The 18186-nt window shown below is 39.9% G+C and overlaps 2 protein-coding genes across 2 annotated transcripts in view; both read left to right on the forward strand.

Moving 5' to 3' along the window:
- The window catches only part of LOC306850608 (dihydropyrimidinase-related protein 5-like), a 618334-nt gene that overhangs the window by 550777 nt on the left and 49371 nt on the right, over positions 1-18186 (forward strand). The window lies entirely within an intron of this gene.
- LOC306850606 (DNA (cytosine-5)-methyltransferase 3A-like) overlaps positions 1-18186 on the forward strand; it is a 56755-nt gene that overhangs the window by 8750 nt on the left and 29819 nt on the right. The window contains exons 4-6 of the mRNA XM_079386318.1: positions 5310-5613; positions 13356-13402; positions 13865-14011. Coding sequence (XP_079242444.1) covers positions 5310-5613; positions 13356-13402; positions 13865-14011 — 498 coding nt within the window. The remainder of the gene's footprint in view (positions 1-5309; positions 5614-13355; positions 13403-13864; positions 14012-18186) is intronic.

Here is an 18186-nt window from a genome sequence, read left to right on the forward strand (position 1 = left end):
TTAATGTGGCCAAGTGTAAATGGAACCGTTTTAAAAAATCAGATGTCAGCTATCCGATCAGAGAAAACACATGAAGTGACCGGGTGTAAACAGGCCCTGATGCGTCCAGTGCTTTTCGTCAAGTGTGCGACCGACTTTGTCAACCCTGAATCATGGCTGGATGTTTTGATGACAATATATCGTACAGTCTGGCATGAAACACTGAACACATCACATCTGAAGTAAACGTTTAACTGTATGGTGAGTGGATTCACAGTTTTGGGCTGGCGTCTTGAACTTGAGAATGCAAGTACAAAATGACACGTCCAATGCTTTTCGTAAATTGTGCGACCGGCTTTGTCAACACTGAATTGTGGCTGTATGTCTTGGCTACAATTTATCGTACAATCTGGCGTGCTCTATTGTACACATCGCACAGCCTTGTCTATCCATGAATTTGAGAACTTGAATACAAATTGACGCATCCAGTGCTTTTCATAAAGTGTGCGACCGGCTTTTTCAACGATGAATTGTGACTACAATTTATCGTAAAGATTGGTATGAAACTCTACACACATCTGCCTTATCTATCTCTTTCAGATCACACTTTATAATCTGTCATACATTTAAAAAGTCGTACAGTGCATAGTGAGCTTCAGTGTTTGTGTTCTTGCTTGTTTTGCACCTTCCTGACAAACCGCTCAGGGCCATTGTTAGGTAGGGGCCAATCGGAAAATGTTATCCCGGGTCATGTGATCCCACTGAAGTCCTATATAGATTAGCCTACACACTGGGCCCTAGAGAGAAGTCATAAAACTTTTGTCCTGGGCCCTGTAAATTTTAGGGAGTGAATGTAGGGAGTAAGTGAGTTGTTTTCCTGTCCATTCCCTGGTACACGTCCCCCTTCTCCAGAGTCAGTATTCCTGTTTTTTTTAAATAATCCCTGCTCTTGCATAATTAATCCAGAGAGGGCATGTCAGGGCATGTGGATGTTCGGTTGCCCCACATCCTCTCCTGCCTTCCCCTGAGGACTTTCTGATTGTATTATCCTCCTATCCCATTCCTGTGAGGAGAGTGATGTCTTACTCTGTGAAATGTAAGCCATGTGAAGACAGATAGAATAATGTTTGAGTCATCTCTCATAGAGGTGCTGACTGCTGATGTGGAGGACTTTGTTAGCACTCTATGTTTGACTGCCTCGCTGAAATGTCCTAGAATTGTGAAGCCGTCTGGGGAAGACGAGGCTCTAAGTGACGTCAAGAGTGATGACCGGAACTTTGAAATTCTGCTCTATTTTTCATCTTGAATGGTAGTAGCATTGTTTTCCACAGTGCTGTTTTTAGACACGGAAATTGGACTTGAAAACAACCCCCTTTTATCCTTATTTCCAAACTTTAGTGCAGCATTTACACATGGGGGGATTTGTTTCTAGGTCACATAAGGAAGGTGCTAATATCAAAGCAAACCACATTGTTTTGATTACTGGACTAAAGCCAGTGCCATTGTTTCATGGTTTTCCGGGCATTTCTTATTAGGTTGGACTTAAGGGCATGCATTTTCCATACAAAACATGCCATTGTAAAGCTTGGGTGAGGTGGGTGGTTGCTATGTGCCTGATATTGTTCTTAAAGGGATAATTCTTGCAAAAATGACAATCCTGTCATCAATTACTCACCCTCATGTTGTTCCAAACCTGTATGACTTTCTGCCTTTTGTGGAGCATAAAAGAAAATACTTTGAAAAAAAAATCAGTGTTTTTTTTTTTGGACTATACAGTGGAAGTCAGTGGGCGCCAAAACTGTTTGGTTACCAACATTCTTCAAACTATCTTCTTTTATGTTCCACAGAAGAAAGGACATCATACAGGTTTGTGTAAATGACAGACTTTTAATTTTTGGGCAAACTATTCCTTTAATGCTTACCAAGGCCCTAGACTGAAATAAATAAATAAATAAAAAGATTTGTGTGTGTGTGTAACAAAAATGTAAAGTCTATTTGCCAGAACTGACAGTTGAGAAAACATTGTGTGCATCCATATGCGGTTCGTTAGACATCATCTCTGTAGAAATTTGTGAAAAAACAGACAGAAATATTCTTACAAAACAGAGTAATATTTATGGCACAAATGTTGAGATTACTAGAATGCAAATGTCAAATTGGAGAAAGTTTACACTAAATATTTCATGAGAAGAAATGATGTCCTGTTCAGGAAGTAATCTTTCTTTTGAGTCAGATCTTCTCAATGAATCATTTTATCCAGTTCACACAACCGCTCTGAGATTTGCTCACAAATCTGATTTGTTTCCCTACTGACTTTTTTTTTTTTTTTTTTCTGGAGCGCTGCTTTCTATCCCAAGGGCCCATCTGAATTATATTTTGGTCCCTTGATTGGCTCTTAAATATGGAATTCCCCCTCATTTTATTGTCCATCAGATAAGTCCATAAATAAGTCCATAAATGACTACAAAATGATATACTTCTCCTCAAGTATCGTATCACATCTGTGTGTGAATAGTTGTGTTTAATTCTCAGAGTTAATGGTTTGTTCAAATCCCTAATAGTAACTATAAGCAGCAGTAATAGTCGCACTAATAGACAGTAATACTTTGTACTGTATGTACATCTTAAAGAGACTTCAGGGGTCTTAAAAACATTTTTCTCACAGCACCAACTGACTCTTTTTCAGACAAATGGACAACATTCCTCCCATACCACCTCCCCTCTGTAATGTTGAATGAAAAATGAAGCAAACGGACAGAATAAACACTAAGAAAGTAGAAACCCAGAATCCAACATTTGTGGGCGGCTCAACCCTGTAACCCTGTTTTTAGTCAAATTTTCCAGAGTCACCCAGAGTCGTGCTATGACAAGTTAGATCATCAAAGGTATGCCGTTGAACAACTTGACTGTTTTAAATCTTCTGTCATCATCACGACACAAACGCTCCTGATTGAGAACGAAAAATCCAGCAGCTGTTTGGGAGATTATGTGTTTCCTCTCACAAGAGTAGAGTAATGGTTGTGTTGTGTCAGATCACTTTTCGATCTCTCTTTCATGAGAATGGCTTTGACATCCCGAAGGCAAAGCGGCAGCTGCTCCTTTAAAGAGAAATGCCACTGTCAGATTGGTGGTTTAACTCTCTGCGGGCTCCCAGTCTGTTTGTCTCTGTATTGCCAGCCTCTCGTGTCAGTCTGGCTTCCCATGCACATGCTAAGCAGGCGGTTGGATCCGATGAGCTATATATTTCGAGGTTGTAGATTAATGACTGTGCAGGATGTATAGACATACTGCACAGAGCCTTTGTGTAGTTGAGGTGGCTTGATGGCATTTTTATTATTGTATACACACTACCATTCAAAACAGTTTCTGTAAGAAAGTAAACGTTTCATTGATCAAGGATGCATTCAATTGATCAAAATAGACAGGAAAGACATCTAAAATAGAAAATATTTCTTTTTCAAATAGATGTTGTTCTTTTTAACGTCTTTAATATTTTTTAAAACCTGCTTAATATACTTGTTTCCACATGAAAAATTGTTTTCAACATTGATTATATTAAAAAATGTTTCTGAAGGATCATGTAACGCTGAAGACTGGAGTGATGTATGCTGAAAATTCAGCTTTAACATCACAGGAATAAAATGTATTTTAAAACATATTAAAGGAGAAAACAGTTATTTTAATTGTAAAAAAAATATTTCACCACAATATTACACAAAATTATGCTGTAAGGCCACTGACACAGATAGAAATAAACAGGAAAATATCTGAATATTATATATATATATATATATATATATATACTGTATATACTATATATATATATATATGTATATATATATGAAAAACATGAAAAATTAAAAACAAGCTGACAAGAAGAAAAATATAAGAAAAATATTTTAAAAACCCTTTGAAGTAGAAATATGCAGTACATATAAAACACGAATAAAAAGACAAAAGCACATAACGAAATGACTAAAAACGTAAATTAAAATAAAAACATAAATATAGGAATGATAACTAATTCACACTACAACACTGCAACACTTTTATGTTGGTTTGTAAACCGGGTCATTTGATTTATAGAAAAAATCTGACCCAAAATAATTTTTTTTTTTTTTTTTGCGAATCTGACATAATTTCTTCTCATGAAGGCAGACAAAGCAAATACTTCAGAGGATTTGAAAAGTGGCACTTTTATGATAATTGTGTAGTTTACAAAGCTTTAAAGCTCTACTCTCCATGCCATACTGCAGTAGTATTAGAAGTAGCTTGTTATTGTGCTATTTTTGTGTATCCTTGTAGACAGATGCATAGAAACATTGTACTCACATTTCACTTAATATGTAGGAAGAGCTTCCGTGTCTAGTTTCAGATTAGATTAGATGGTTCAGATTGGTAGTTTAGATGTCAACAAAAGGACATAGGAAATGGCCTTATACTGAGCAGAGCAGCAGACGAAAGACAGGGCCTAGACTGCAAATGAAAGATTTGACTTTATACTGCAAATTAGGTCTTCCTCTTTCATTTGTGCTCTGTGATTCATAACCATTTTGAAGTAAGTAAAGGTATATGGCTGTTATTATGAGGAACCCTTCTGGAAATGTAGGTTATATTAAAAGAGGGGGTGTTTTAATGACAGTTTTATTAAAATCCTCTTCCTCTACCTTGTTAGAGCGATGTTACAGGATGATAAAATTCTCAAAATAAGGTTTTAGCGTTTCCTGCACTGTTCGCACTGGCTATCTACAGCTTCACAGAAAAAACCCGGAACAACCTAGGACAACAACAACTGGCTGCATGCAAAGCGCAAACCGTGTCTGATTCATGAATGAATGATGCTTTTAATGAATCAATTTAAAGATTTGAGTGAGTCAAATTAATTACCGTTTTCTAAAGACGTCAGGCCGGTTGTAGAATGACATCTGATTATTTGATACTTTAAAAATTTAAAAATATTAAATATTACACTATGTATGTAGTTGAGGGGAAAATAAATATTTGTTTCTGTATTTATTTATACATTTTTCCCTTCTGGTGCATATTTCTCAGTGAGTAAGTGAAGTGTATTTTTATTAAAAAATATCGAGTTCTGGTTTTTGGGCTATTTGTTTGTTGTCGTGTTGACATTGGTACAGTAATGAAGCTTATAATCATAAAAAGAGGATTGTTATGGTAAATTTGGTTTATTGTGTGTTGGAGGGCAAATTTAATTAAAATATTGAATCTATTGTGCCTTAGGGAGTTGCTATTGTTTATCAGAGCTTCTGATTAATAATAGGTTATAGATGAATGACCATCCAATCCGATTATGTAATTTTCTGCTGCAGGTGGAGGGTTACGGGCCAGTGGATCAGCTGGTGGGCGTGGCTAAGCACCACAAAGGGGTGGAGCTCCAGTCGTCTTTGCAGTCCCAGAATGGAGATGTTGAGAGGCATGAGAACAAATCATGCGAAGGTCGCCACTCCACGCTGGACAAGAGTGCTGTGCAAAACGGGCTCCCACGCCAATCAGGCTGTCGGGCCGAGTCGGCCTCTGATTCAAGCCTAAGCCCATCCCAGGACTCCCAGGAGACACTGCCAACTCTGCCTCGCAAGAAACGAGGGAGACGGAAACTGGAGCGGCCAACTAAATGTGAGTTATGCTCAACCTTCCTTAGCATCATGTTTCACAGCTGTCTGCTCACTGAGCCACTCGTGGGCCTGAGGCCAAGAACCTGTCATCATGAGGGTAAAAACAAAAAAATGCAGTATTTAATCACTAAACAAGTGGGATTGTCAAATGGTTTTGGAGGCTTTGCTGGTACTATTGACTTGAAGGACAAATAATTATTGTTAAATGAGTACATTAATATGTAAATCAGGGTAATTATGCTCCCAAAAAAAATCAAATTTGCAAACAAAAGACACCAGCCTCCCACACACCGTGTACAGAGCGATTTGGCAAGATTCTCTCTCCAGTAGCGTTTCATACAGGATTTTGTTTTCCCAAAGGGGGCACCAACCCCCCCTGCCACATATCCATATTTTCAATATTTTTTTGTTTGGGTTAAGTTTCACTATGTCTACAAATTTAAGCTTTTTATTTTTATTTTTTAATTTTTATATTGAAACATAACTAGTACAGAACTTATTCAAATAAATAAAAAATTCAAAGGTTTCAATTATTAATAGTGCCGCAAAAGTTAACAAATGCAATTAAATTAATAGATTTTGTGCAATGTTTATTTTTTTATATTATTGTCAATTTTTTATCAGAACCTTCAAACCTGATTGAAACCGATCAGAGCGGCATGCTGAACCTAGTAATTACACGTGACTATTATTTTATTTTTATTAACATTATTTACCATTATTTTATATTACCTTTAGCATTGTTTATGTTTAAATAATGTTTTTATTTTAACATTATTTTTTCGAAAGCATATCATTCATGTGTTAACTAGGAAAAGGTTATGAGATGAACTATTAATGTTTGGCATTGCTTTAAAAAAGTGAGTGAGTGTTCTCATTGATTCAGTCTGATTCAGAAAATCATTTGAATGATTCCTAAAAACAAATCAAGTGATTTGTTTGTGAATTAAACTGTTGCGTTGTATGTTTGGTTTGTGTTCTGCCACAAAAGCCTGCAATAGAAAGCTTTGTTGACTATTAGCTGTCAGTATATTATCACACAGCACCTTTTTTTTAATTTCATCACTTATTACAATTCACAAGCTCAGCTAAAATGTATTTATTTTTTGCAGTGGCACGACAGGTTCATCAGTGTTTCTGAGATGCTCCTGAATAGCACTGAATAGCGCTCCAGTATGATGCTAATTATCAGACCTCTCTCTCAGGGGTCAGGTATTGACCTTGATGAGAGCAGTAAGTGAAGGCTGGGTAGACAGAGCCGTGTCTCTCCTGGCAGCCTGCCTTGATTGGGTGCAGGGCACAGAGAGACAGCAGGTCTGTGTTGTGGCCACTCTCTCAGTGGGGGCCGTGCCAGGTGCATGGCACAATGCCCAGGGCACTTACACACTGATCCTACATCAGTCTCCCTTAACCCACTTTATGGTGAAAGACTCCAACTTGTAGACCTATGTAAAATAGTCTAGACAGTCCATTTATAATGCTTTGGAAATCCAGTAAAACACCATATACCAAATAATCAAAGTATGTGGTGTTTGCTAGGACTGCTAACAATGTTATTGTCACAGTGTGGCTCAGTCAAAGATGAGGAGAGGTGGATCTCAGTGCAGTGGAGCATTTATTTACAAAAATAAGCTAAAGACATGTATTTAAACAATAGCTGACAATGTGAGCAATCTGAGGAAGAATTAAATACACAGTATAATGAGGAGTACAAGGCACTGGTGGGAATGTAATCAATAATCATGACCAGCTAGAGACAGTGGTACTGGTAACAGAGAAAACAGGAACTTAACTCAGGCGATGAGGACAAAAACAACGGAGCAAAACCATGTCAAAATAAGAGTCCTTTACATATAAACTGTGATAGCTGTAAAGGTGTATTTACACCTGATTCAATGGGGTCATCATGTTAAAGGGATGGTTCACCCAAAAATAAAAAATCTCATGTTGCTCCCGTAAGACCTTTGTTCATCTTCTGAACACAAATTAAGATATTTTGATGAAATCCGAGAGCTTTCTGACCCTGCATAGACAGCAACGCAACTGACACATTCAAGGCCCAGAAAGTTAGTAAGGACATCCCTAAAATTGTCCATGTGACATCAGTGGTTCAACCGTAATGTTATGATGCTACAATTGTTGAATAAAGTCGTTATTTTAGTTTTCTTTGTGCACAAAAAATTCAGGTTGAACCACAACCTACCTTTCTGGGTCTTGAACGTGTCAGTTGCATCGCTGTCTATGCAGGATCAGAAAGCTCTCGGATTTCATTAAAAATATCTTAATTTGTGTTCTGAAGATGAGCGAAGGTCTTACGGGTTTGGAGCAACATGAGGGTGAGTTATTAACCCTTTCACTGGTGAGTTTAAAATATTCTAGCTGACTCCCCAGGGTGAGTTTTTTAAAGGCGACCTTTTATTTTAGAATGTTTCTCTTTATTGTTTCCATGGTGATGCGTCACGTGACACCCAGCAGCCACGAAAACACTATATGACAGATGTATCACTTTTATTTAGTTTTTCAAACCTAAAATAAGCGTTATGTGCTTTAAAACACTGCATAGTTGTAATTATATGACAAATGCAGAGCATATCTCAATGCCAGCAAAAGTGCAAAAGCGTAGTCAGAACTGTTTTTTTAAGTTCAGCGTACTGTTGAAGGAGCACTGAATGAGTTGGGAAAATCTGGTTTATTGGCTCATTTTCAGTCGGAGTGACTTAAAGACAGCGACCGTGGTTTGAGCTAAAAATCTTCTTTATTGTTTTATTTAAGAAAAAAGTCAGTTACGTCTTGGATGGCCTGAGGTTGAGTAAATATATAGCAAATTTAAATTTTTGGGTGAACTATCCCTTTAAAGGCAGTTTTGCCCACACATGTTCCAAATGACACACTTGATGAGGGCTTGCGGGCTCAGGGACTGCCCCACAGGGTGGCACAGTTGTCAGTTTAGGTTTCAGAAGTGTGTTCACAAGCTACACCTTTGTGGCCGTTATCTGTTCTTGATGCAGCCTTTTGTCAGGCTCTCATTAGTGTGAACTTCACAGCAGACAATTATCCAACAGTCCACGTGGCAAAGTGTAGATGCAGAAGTGTAATAATTATTAGTAAAAAAATGAATAAGTAAAAAATACAAAAGACTGAAAAAGTGAACAAATAATATTTAATACATTTAATGAAGTATATGCAGTATATACAGTATATAAAGTATATGTATTATATGTATGTATGTGTAATATACAGATATGCACAATTATATAAATAATACAATTAAAAATATGTATTAATATTTATAAAAATGTATTTATAAAAAAAGTATATATATATATATATATATATATATATATATATATATATAGTTTTTTATGTTGTTTTAATATTTTATTTTAAATTAATAGCATTAAAATACAATGATCTAAATAATACAATTATAAATATATATTAATAATTATCTTTATATATATATACTATGTATATATATACATATATAGTGCAATTAAAAATATATATTAGTTTAAAGTTTTATATATAAAGGTTTTAGTTATGTTGGTTTAATATTGTTTACATTAATAGCAATTAAACTTTAAATGGCCTATTTTTTTATTAAGATTTTTTAAAGACTCTCTGTAACTTACAGAGAATAAGTGACAGAGAAAGACATATAAGCAAATTTATTTGTAAGCAAAATGGAGATTGCAACTGTAATATACCCAAATTATGAAACGTACATTGACAACGAGCCCTATTGGACGCCTTAATATTATTGGTAGGCTGCATAACCAGCTACATATTTAACCGCAAATGAGATTTATTTGCACTAGTCACTACCACTGTTTTCCAGACTTCATTAACCCGCCACTAACGCTAATCAATACTAAGCGCTAAACGATAATCACACCTAGAAGCTGTACGTCAATCATTAATTCAATCCCACTAAAGATTTTATTGAACCGTGAACTCTGTATAGTGAGTCAGAAAGATCAATCTTGCTTTGATTGACAGAGAATGGGCAAATCCGGCAGTACCTGTCTTTTTCATACCTCTACCTAGAGGGCACAGGACGGATTTCAGTCCAGTGAAGGGGAAATGAACGCTCTGAACACGCTGGCTGGCATGTGCTCAAACTGGCCCGCCGGAGGCTCGATGGGCACAGCGTGCCAACCACGCTCACAAACCCAGTGACCTTGGCAGTCTCAGCGGGAATGAACCCCTTCCTCACCATACAGACAGGGTTGCTTATTCCCCTCGAGCGACTGAGAAAAGAGGAAGAGACAGAAAGGTGCGTCGAGAGAGGATTTGCACATGCTATAAATGTGAAGTGGACTCGTGGGTCAAGGCCTTTTGTTTTGGCTGGGTGTGTGTGGTACTTCACTGGCAGGCTTTTGATGGCTCTTGTGAAGAAAACAAGCTCTCAGGTTTTGCCCACGGCCTCTCGACACTCAAGTGTTGTGATGTGGCTGGGTGATGGAGCTTTGATAGACTTCAAACAGACTTTCCTTAGGCTAGTGGGTTATTAAAATGGGTGCTGTCTACTTCTTTTGGCTTCTTATCAGTATAGAGACGTCATGAATATCCCGTGACAGATTGCCTGTAAGCCTGGTCTAAATCCCACAGATCTATTTATATGAATTTATTTAAAGATTCTCAAAACGAGGTAATTAGGATTCTTTCATGCATTCATTTAAGGTTCTTTCATGCCTTTGTGCTGTAGGTATATATCAGAAAAGTGCTCTCAAAATGCAGTTTAATAAATAACTAGTCATTTTACAGGCAGTTTACATTTTTTATTATTTTATTTGAATTGTTTTATTTATTTATGTTTTTATTTTATTGTTGCATTGACAGTGTGCAAATGTTTGTGTTGGTCTGAACAAATACATTAGCAGACGTTCATTCAAAGTAAAATGTTTATCGCACTGATCTCAATATTTATGTCAGTGTGAACAGGTTTTAATTCCAAAAAATACAAAACTTCATAAGTGTATTATTTATCTATTTTGCAGCATATATATCTATAAGTTAGAAAATAAGTAAATCCTAAATAAATAAATAAATATATAAATATTTGTTAAAATATATTTTGAAACAGGGTATTTTTAACTTGATACCGTCTGAAACATTTTTTCAATTTTTTTATTTTACTTTATTTTAAACATTTAACTTTTTTGCTAAAGTGTACTTAAAATGTTAGTAATTTACATTTATGCATTTGGTAGTAGGGCTGTTTATTGAGTCACTTTTCCTGACGTGATTCAGTTCATTCCCTCAGAATCAAACCCTTGACCTTGGCCTTGTTTGCACTGTGTTCTACTGTTTAAACTAAAAGAATGCTTGTCGGTTTTGCAGCGGACCATTTTTGCAGCTTACAGTCAGTAGATGCACTGAGGAGGAAGTTGTCATTGCTGAAACAGTATGTTTACACAAATCTTTTATTTGAAAGCTAAATGTTTCATGATTCACATCACCACTGGGATTGCAGTGACAGTTTAGGAACTGACATTTAGCAAATGAACATAAAAAGATGTCTCTTTAATTTCTCATATTTCTAACTTGCAGAGTTCAAGCTAATCTTTTTTTACCTCTCAGAACGCTTTGATGTGGGAAAGTTTGTGATGGCGAATGTTACTTTTGATCTGAATATCATGCTAATGTTAGGCTTCAAGCTAAAAGGTTTTAAGAAATAAACTATTCTATCAGATGCTCTATACAGTACTAAAGTAAATTAGTGAATCTGTAGCTGCTTTTTCACTTGAACAGGAATGTATCTTCGAAAGGCTTATGAGGGGCCATGTTTTATTGATGCAGTAGTGGAATTGTGGGTGTGCTTTTAGAAAGCTTTGTTTGGCTCTCAGTAATATTGTCTTCCTCAGCCCAAAGTTAGAAGGGAGTCTCAGTACTCCTGAATCATGAATCATCATGATAGCCCTGCTAATGTTTCAGGTCACTGGTAATCGTAGCCTCTGGCTAACCTCGACCTAACCTGCTGAACCCAGCCAAGACAAAGCTGTTTAGGCATGAACTACATCCTTTTGTATGTGGAGACGTCAGGAGTATAAATCAATACCAGGGCAAAAAAGGAGTCAGAACGTTTCAAGAATTTCGGGAGGATTCATTGTGGCGCTGTGGAATGTGCGCAAGATGAATGGCGTTAGATGAGTACGGAGAAAGTATGAGTGTTGGGGAAGTTATTCCAAAATAGTAGTAAGTTACTGATTTTTTTTCTTTGTACAGCAGATTGCATGGTATTACTTTATTACTTTTCAGACTGACTAGTTAATAGTTGAATCTGCTGCCATTTTGTTTTACATTTCCTTTGTGTTTTTTGAATGAAAATGGGGTACTATTCTTACATCAGCCAATTTGGCCCCTGACTGAACATGTTTCTAAGGGTTGTTCTCAATTTTGGATTCAAAAACAGCACAGTGGACTAGAGCAGGCTATTTTTAACTTGACACAGCATCTGAAAAACACTTCTGCCTGTACCATTATAAAAAGTGTGAGACACAAAACAACGGCCAGAGACGATGGGGGCTTCCCCGCTGCAAAAACACTGTATGTCAGAGATGTCAAATCTGCTATGATAATGAGTCAAAGTGGTTGTTTCAGTGTTGCTAGTATTCATGATGTCCTGCATTTCTGTGTTCTGATTGGAGCCTGCAGAGAATGCTTTAGTTTGTGTGTAGCGCAGAGGATAATTTTTGATTTCATGCTTTTGGAATTACTGCTATTCTTTGATGTAATTGATATTAAAAGCAGTGGTTGACCGATATTGGATTTTCAATGGCTGATTTCGATACTAATGTCTAGAGCCCGGTCAGCCGATATAATTCCATATGAATGATCACTCATTTTATACAATATTTACTCAAAATTCAATAAGATATTTGAAAAAAAAATGTGCATGAACTGATACTTGGTGAAATTGTCTTCTTTCTCTTAACATTTAGAAACAACACTTTAAGGTTATAGCTGCAGTCATACAGAAAGTAAAAAAAAATAAAAAATCTGTTATGCTAATTATGATTCACAAAACTGAAACCTACTGTCTTATTCAAAAATGTGACATGCAAAGCACAGTTCATAAACAGACATGGTATTTACAACATTTTTTTTTGTTATGTACGTGTTGATTCACAAATCTTCACACTTTTGTTACCATGTAGATTTTTATGACAGCTTTTGAGAGATTCACAAATGCATTATTTAAACTGTTCAATCCAGCCAATTATAGTACACATAGAACATCTGGCTCTAGTAATATGATGCTTGAAAAAACATGGTAATATTTTGGTGCCACACACAAAGATACATTCATGCTCTGTGTAAGTAAATATTGCCCTGTGGCAGTATTCACAGCACATATTTAGCAGCCCAACAAGTCTTTTAGGTAGTGACTGACTGACATTAATACTCAGTTTCTAAAGTTCTCCAAGACTTTAATTTAGTAACACAAAGCCCTCAAGCTAAAAACGGTCTGTCGTCCTGCTGCTTTTGGCTTCTCAGCTCTTTATTTAAACTCTTTTACAAGTAAAAAACTTTGCACACAAATGAGAATAGTTTATTTTGGCTCAAAGCTATTTTACGCTTACTCTTCCATATAAAAGCCTTGTGAAATTTTCTGTTGATGCAAAAATATAATTGAGGCATTATACTGCAGATTGATGAAGACAGATTTCCATTGCGACAAATCCGGACTGTCAGAAACATTTCAGGTAATCGCTTGTTCTTGTGGCTGTTTCCCTCTAGACGTGGAGCACAAGGAGGACGAGGGTGGGGACTCTGCAAAGAATGAGGTAAAACTGTCTTCCTGTTGTGCGCCTGTCTGTGATATATGTGTGTGCGTTTGTGTGTTTCCGTCTGTGAAAATTCAACCTTTCCGTTAATTGCTCAAGATCTCCAAAGAAAATTCCTAGGATGATGACATGGAACCTGTTTTTCCAGCCACTTGATTATGAAAGAAATGGTACCCTAATGGTGAAATATCAAATACACTTGGTCCTCTGCTTAAAAACAAGGGTCCCTGCTCTCTACCAGCCGTCGGGCCGCTCGAACCCTCTCCGTACTGATGAGTACCCTTAGTTTGAAAGTCCCCCACCAGCCCATTCGCAAAACGCTCCAAAATCATTCGCAGACAATCCACCTACTTCCTTCCTTCATTTTGGATCGCATAGATAGATAAGCATACTAAAACAGAGAGAGAAAAAGTCGTTAATTTTTTCTTTTCCTTTTTTTTTTGCTTTTGTCCCTTTAAACAGGGAGCTCGAGGGAGGCTCCGTGGGGGAGTGGGCTGGGAAATCAGCCTCCGTCAAAGACCCATGCCCAGAGTAACCTTCCAGGCCGGTGACCCTTATTACATTAGCAAGAGGACCAGGGAGGAGTTGCTGGCCAAGTGGAAGTTGGAGGTGAGTACCACTGCTCACCACTGTCCCAGAGGAAGAGCAATAGGGAGCCTGTCAGCATTTCTATTATAGCAGGAATGTTTGCCAGGACGATGGCATCCTGAATAAATTCTGCGAAAAAGCCAAGTGTATTTGATGAGTCATTTGATCTCGCATGAAGGTACCATTTATTTCATGAGGCGTCTTGCTGGCTTCTTCTCAAATAGGAAATCTAGTAGTTTACTCATTATAACCGTGCACAGACATGTTATGAATGCAGTGGCTAATCAGAGGTGTTAAAATCGGTAATTTGTAACAGTCTGATCCATAGATAAGTTCTTTTTGTTTATGACTGGTTATAGGTCAATAGGGCTGTGCAAATAATTGAATGCGATGATTATGGAAGGCGAGGCACAGGCGATACATTGGCAATAATGAACGCGATATTGCGTAGCTTGTCAGTGAATTATGGCTCTGTGTATTAAATGCCACTCCATCTGAAAGCACGTGATGGAGATTTACTACTAATCACAGAACCAGCTTTACGGACGAGATGCGTATGATCATAGCATTTAATTATTTGCACAGCCCTATTGGCCAATATTAGAGATTTTAAAGTTTATCGGTAATAAATATTGGATATTTAATTGTTCAAGCTTATTTACTCTATTTTGCATTAGTTTTTAATGTTTAATTAAATGTTTAAAATATTTATATACAAAATATTTGAAATGTTTATCACTTATCGGTATCGGTAGATATACTCATCAACTTATCGGTATCGTGTATACCTAGTTGTGATTGCCAGAGCATTTTTGTGTGGACAAAAAAAAAAAAACAACATGACTGGACACTTGTTGCTCCTGGTTAGGATCAGGGTAATTCCTGGCATGGGATGGGTAGAGGATGCGGGGCCCCCTTAAAGTATGGGGCCTGGTGCAGTTTTCCCAGTTGCAACGCCCTAAGAACAGCCACAGTTGGCCTTTGTACTGTTTAATTTTATCTTATTAATCTATTTCACTAATTATTGGAGACATCTTGAATACCAAGATCAAGAATGAGACATTTCAAGAAGAAAATCATTATATCATTTAATTTTTTTTAGTCTAATAGTCTGAGTCATGTTGAATTTTTTTACACGTTACATGAATGTGCTGAGCTGAAATTGTTGTGATGTGTCATGACTTGAATGTAAAGCGTGATTTCTGCTCCACTGGTGGCATTGAAACAGGTTTCCAGAACACTCCTGTCTGTCATTTGCTGATCACACAAATAGTCCCACCCTAGGGTTATTTTTAAAGAAAATCCACTTTAATATAATTTAAGGGACAAATTAAGAGGTACTTGAACATCTAGGTTGGTTCACAACAAGAACGATAACTATATTTCACACTAACAGACCAGAAACACTTCAGTATAGGGACCAATTCTCACTATTATCTACCTGCTTATTAGCATGCCTGTTAATAACATATTGGCTGTTTATTTGTACTTATAAAGCACGTATTCTGCATTACCATATTCCACATCCCTAATCCCAATACCTTAACTACCTTACTAACTATTAATAAGCACCAAATTAGTAGTTTATTGAGGCAAAAGCCATAGTTAATGGTTTCTTAAAAGGATAGTTCACCCCAAAATGAAAATTCTGTCATTAATTACTCACCCTCATGTCGTTCCAAACCCGTGAGACCTTGGTTCATCTTCGGAACACAAATTAAGTATTTTTTATTAAATCTGAGAGCTCTCAGACTGTCCATAGACAGCAAGGGTCCTTACACGATCAAGGTCCAGAAACATAGCAAGAAGATTGGTAAAATAATCCATGTGACATCAGGGGTTCAACCGTAATTTTACGAAGCTACAAGAATACTTTTTGTGCACAAAAGAAAAAAAAACCCGACTTTATTCAAATTTGTCTCCTCCGCGTCACCCTATTTGAGCGTAGGCAGTTTCCGTCCAGCAGATATTCTCCAAAATGGTGCTACCCTGACATAGAGGAGACGAACTCTTGAATAAAGTCGTTATTTTTGTTTTCTTTGCATACAAAAGTATTCTCGTAGCTTCGTAAACTTACAGTTGAACCCCTGATGTCACATGGACTATTTTACCGATCTCCTTGCTAAGTTTCTAGACCATGATCGTGATTGCAGTCTATGGAGGGTCTGAGTGTCAGGATCTTGGACCTGTTTTTGTTGTGTTTTGCTCCCCATGTGTTCTGTGACCCAGTTTCTCCCTCATGTTAATTGTTAATTTGATCCCAGGTGTGTCTCCTTAGGTCCCTCGTTATCCTGTGTTTATAAGCCCCAGTCCTTTCAGTTAGTTTTGTCGGTCGTTGAATTGTCTTCCCTGTCCGTGATGTGTTTCCTGTGCCTCCCATGCTCCTAGTTGGATTAAAGATTCTTGTGTTTGTGAATTCCTCGTCTCCTGGTCTCCGTGTCTCCGTGCTCCCGGGCAGAGTTGTAACAGAACGACCGACCAAATACAGATACCTCTACGTTTACCTTCCGTTTTGTTTTCCGTTTTACCCAGTGTTTTTCTTTCCGTTGTGACCCATGGATCCCTATGTCTGGCCCGAATTCCTCCTCCTCCTGCTGGAGCAGGGGGACCGATCTCTCGAGGACCATACAAGACTGTTCCTCATGTTAGCTAACGCCACCAGCTACCCGGACGACGTGCTCTGCTCTTTCTATCATGGAAGCCTGAACACCGCGTGCAGAGCGCTGTCGTCCGAAGATGGTCCTCGAGAGGATTTCGCCGCTTATGTGGAGTGGATTCTGGTGAGAAACGGATCGCCTCTCACAGTCTCCTCAGAGGATGATCTCGCCAGAACCACTCCAGACCCAGAGCCCAGCCCACCATCTCCCCACGGTGCGGAGCACCAGCCCGAGCCCACCGATGACGGAGAGCCATTTCCCGCCGCGATCTGCGAGCCAGCGCGAAGCCGAGCGACTGAGCGGATGATCGTCCCGGAAGTAGAGCCCAACCCGTCAGACCAGGTGCGAGAGCCGGCGTCAGTGTTCATCACGAGGGAGCAAGCCGTGGACGGTGTGAGCGCGGAGTGGAGCTCCGCCCCCTGCACTGCGGCTGAGGGTGAGCTGAGGACAAATCTGGGACTGCTGGACAGAGAGGGGGCGTCCGACTTTCCAGTGCCGGCTCCACGCACGTGCCCTCCCGTGCCGGCTCCCTCCAGCCCTCCTGAAGTCCCGCTGGTTCCGCCCAGCCGTCCTGAAGTCCCGCTGGTTCCGCCCAGCCGTCCTGAAGTCCCGCTGGTTCCGCCCAGCCGTCCTGAAGTCCCGCTGGTTCCGCCCAGCCGTCCTGAGTTCCCGCTGGTTCCGTCCAGCCCTCCTGAGTTCCCGCTGGTCCCGCCCAGCTCTCCTGCGTCTCCGCTGGTCCCGCCCAGCTCTCCTGCGTCTCCGCTGGTCCCGCCCAGCTCTCCTGCGTCTCCACTGGTCCCGTCCAGCTCAGCTCTTCCCGAGCGCCCTCCAGTGCCGGCTCCACGCACGTACCCTCCAGTGCCGGCTCCACGCACGTGCCCTCCAGTGCCTGCTCCTCGAAGATCCCCACCCTCCCACCCACTCCTGCCTCCTCCACCGCGCTCGCCCTCAGCCCTCTATCGGTACGGTGCGAGCCCCGTGGGTCTGCCATCCTCCAGCGTTGCCGGGGCTGGAGTATCCCTTACCTCCGCCTCCAGCCTCCGAGGCCCGGACTCTGCCTCGGTCCGTAGACCCAGTGGCTCCACCTCGGCTCCTAGCTCCCTCGCCTCCACCGTCACTCCTCGATCCACCAGCTCCACCGGGCTCCCTCGTCCCTCCGGCTCCGCCTTGGTCGGGCGTCGACCCACCATCGCCTCTGGACTCCTCTCCTCTGGCTGCGCCTCGTCGCTCCGTCCCACCGGCTCCGTTGGGCTCCTTCCTCCCTCCAGCTCCACCTTGGTCCTCAGTCGCTCCGGCTCCGCCGCGGATCTCCGGGTCTCCGCCTCCACCTCGGTCACCAGAGCCCTCGGCTCCACCCTGTCCCCCCGGATCCTCGGCATCACCCTGGCTCGTTGGCTCTCCGTCTCCGCCTCGGGCTCCTCCACCACCTGCTCCGCCGCCGTTGCTCGGCCCCCTGGAGTCGGCGGCCATCCCTCCTCCATGGCTCCTCCCTCCGTCGGCTCCACCGTGGGCCATCGTCACGGCTGTGGCCTGGGTCCA

Source organism: Barbus barbus, assembly GCF_936440315.1.
Source record: "Barbus barbus genome assembly, chromosome: 30".
Taxonomy (NCBI): domain Eukaryota; kingdom Metazoa; phylum Chordata; class Actinopteri; order Cypriniformes; family Cyprinidae; genus Barbus; species Barbus barbus.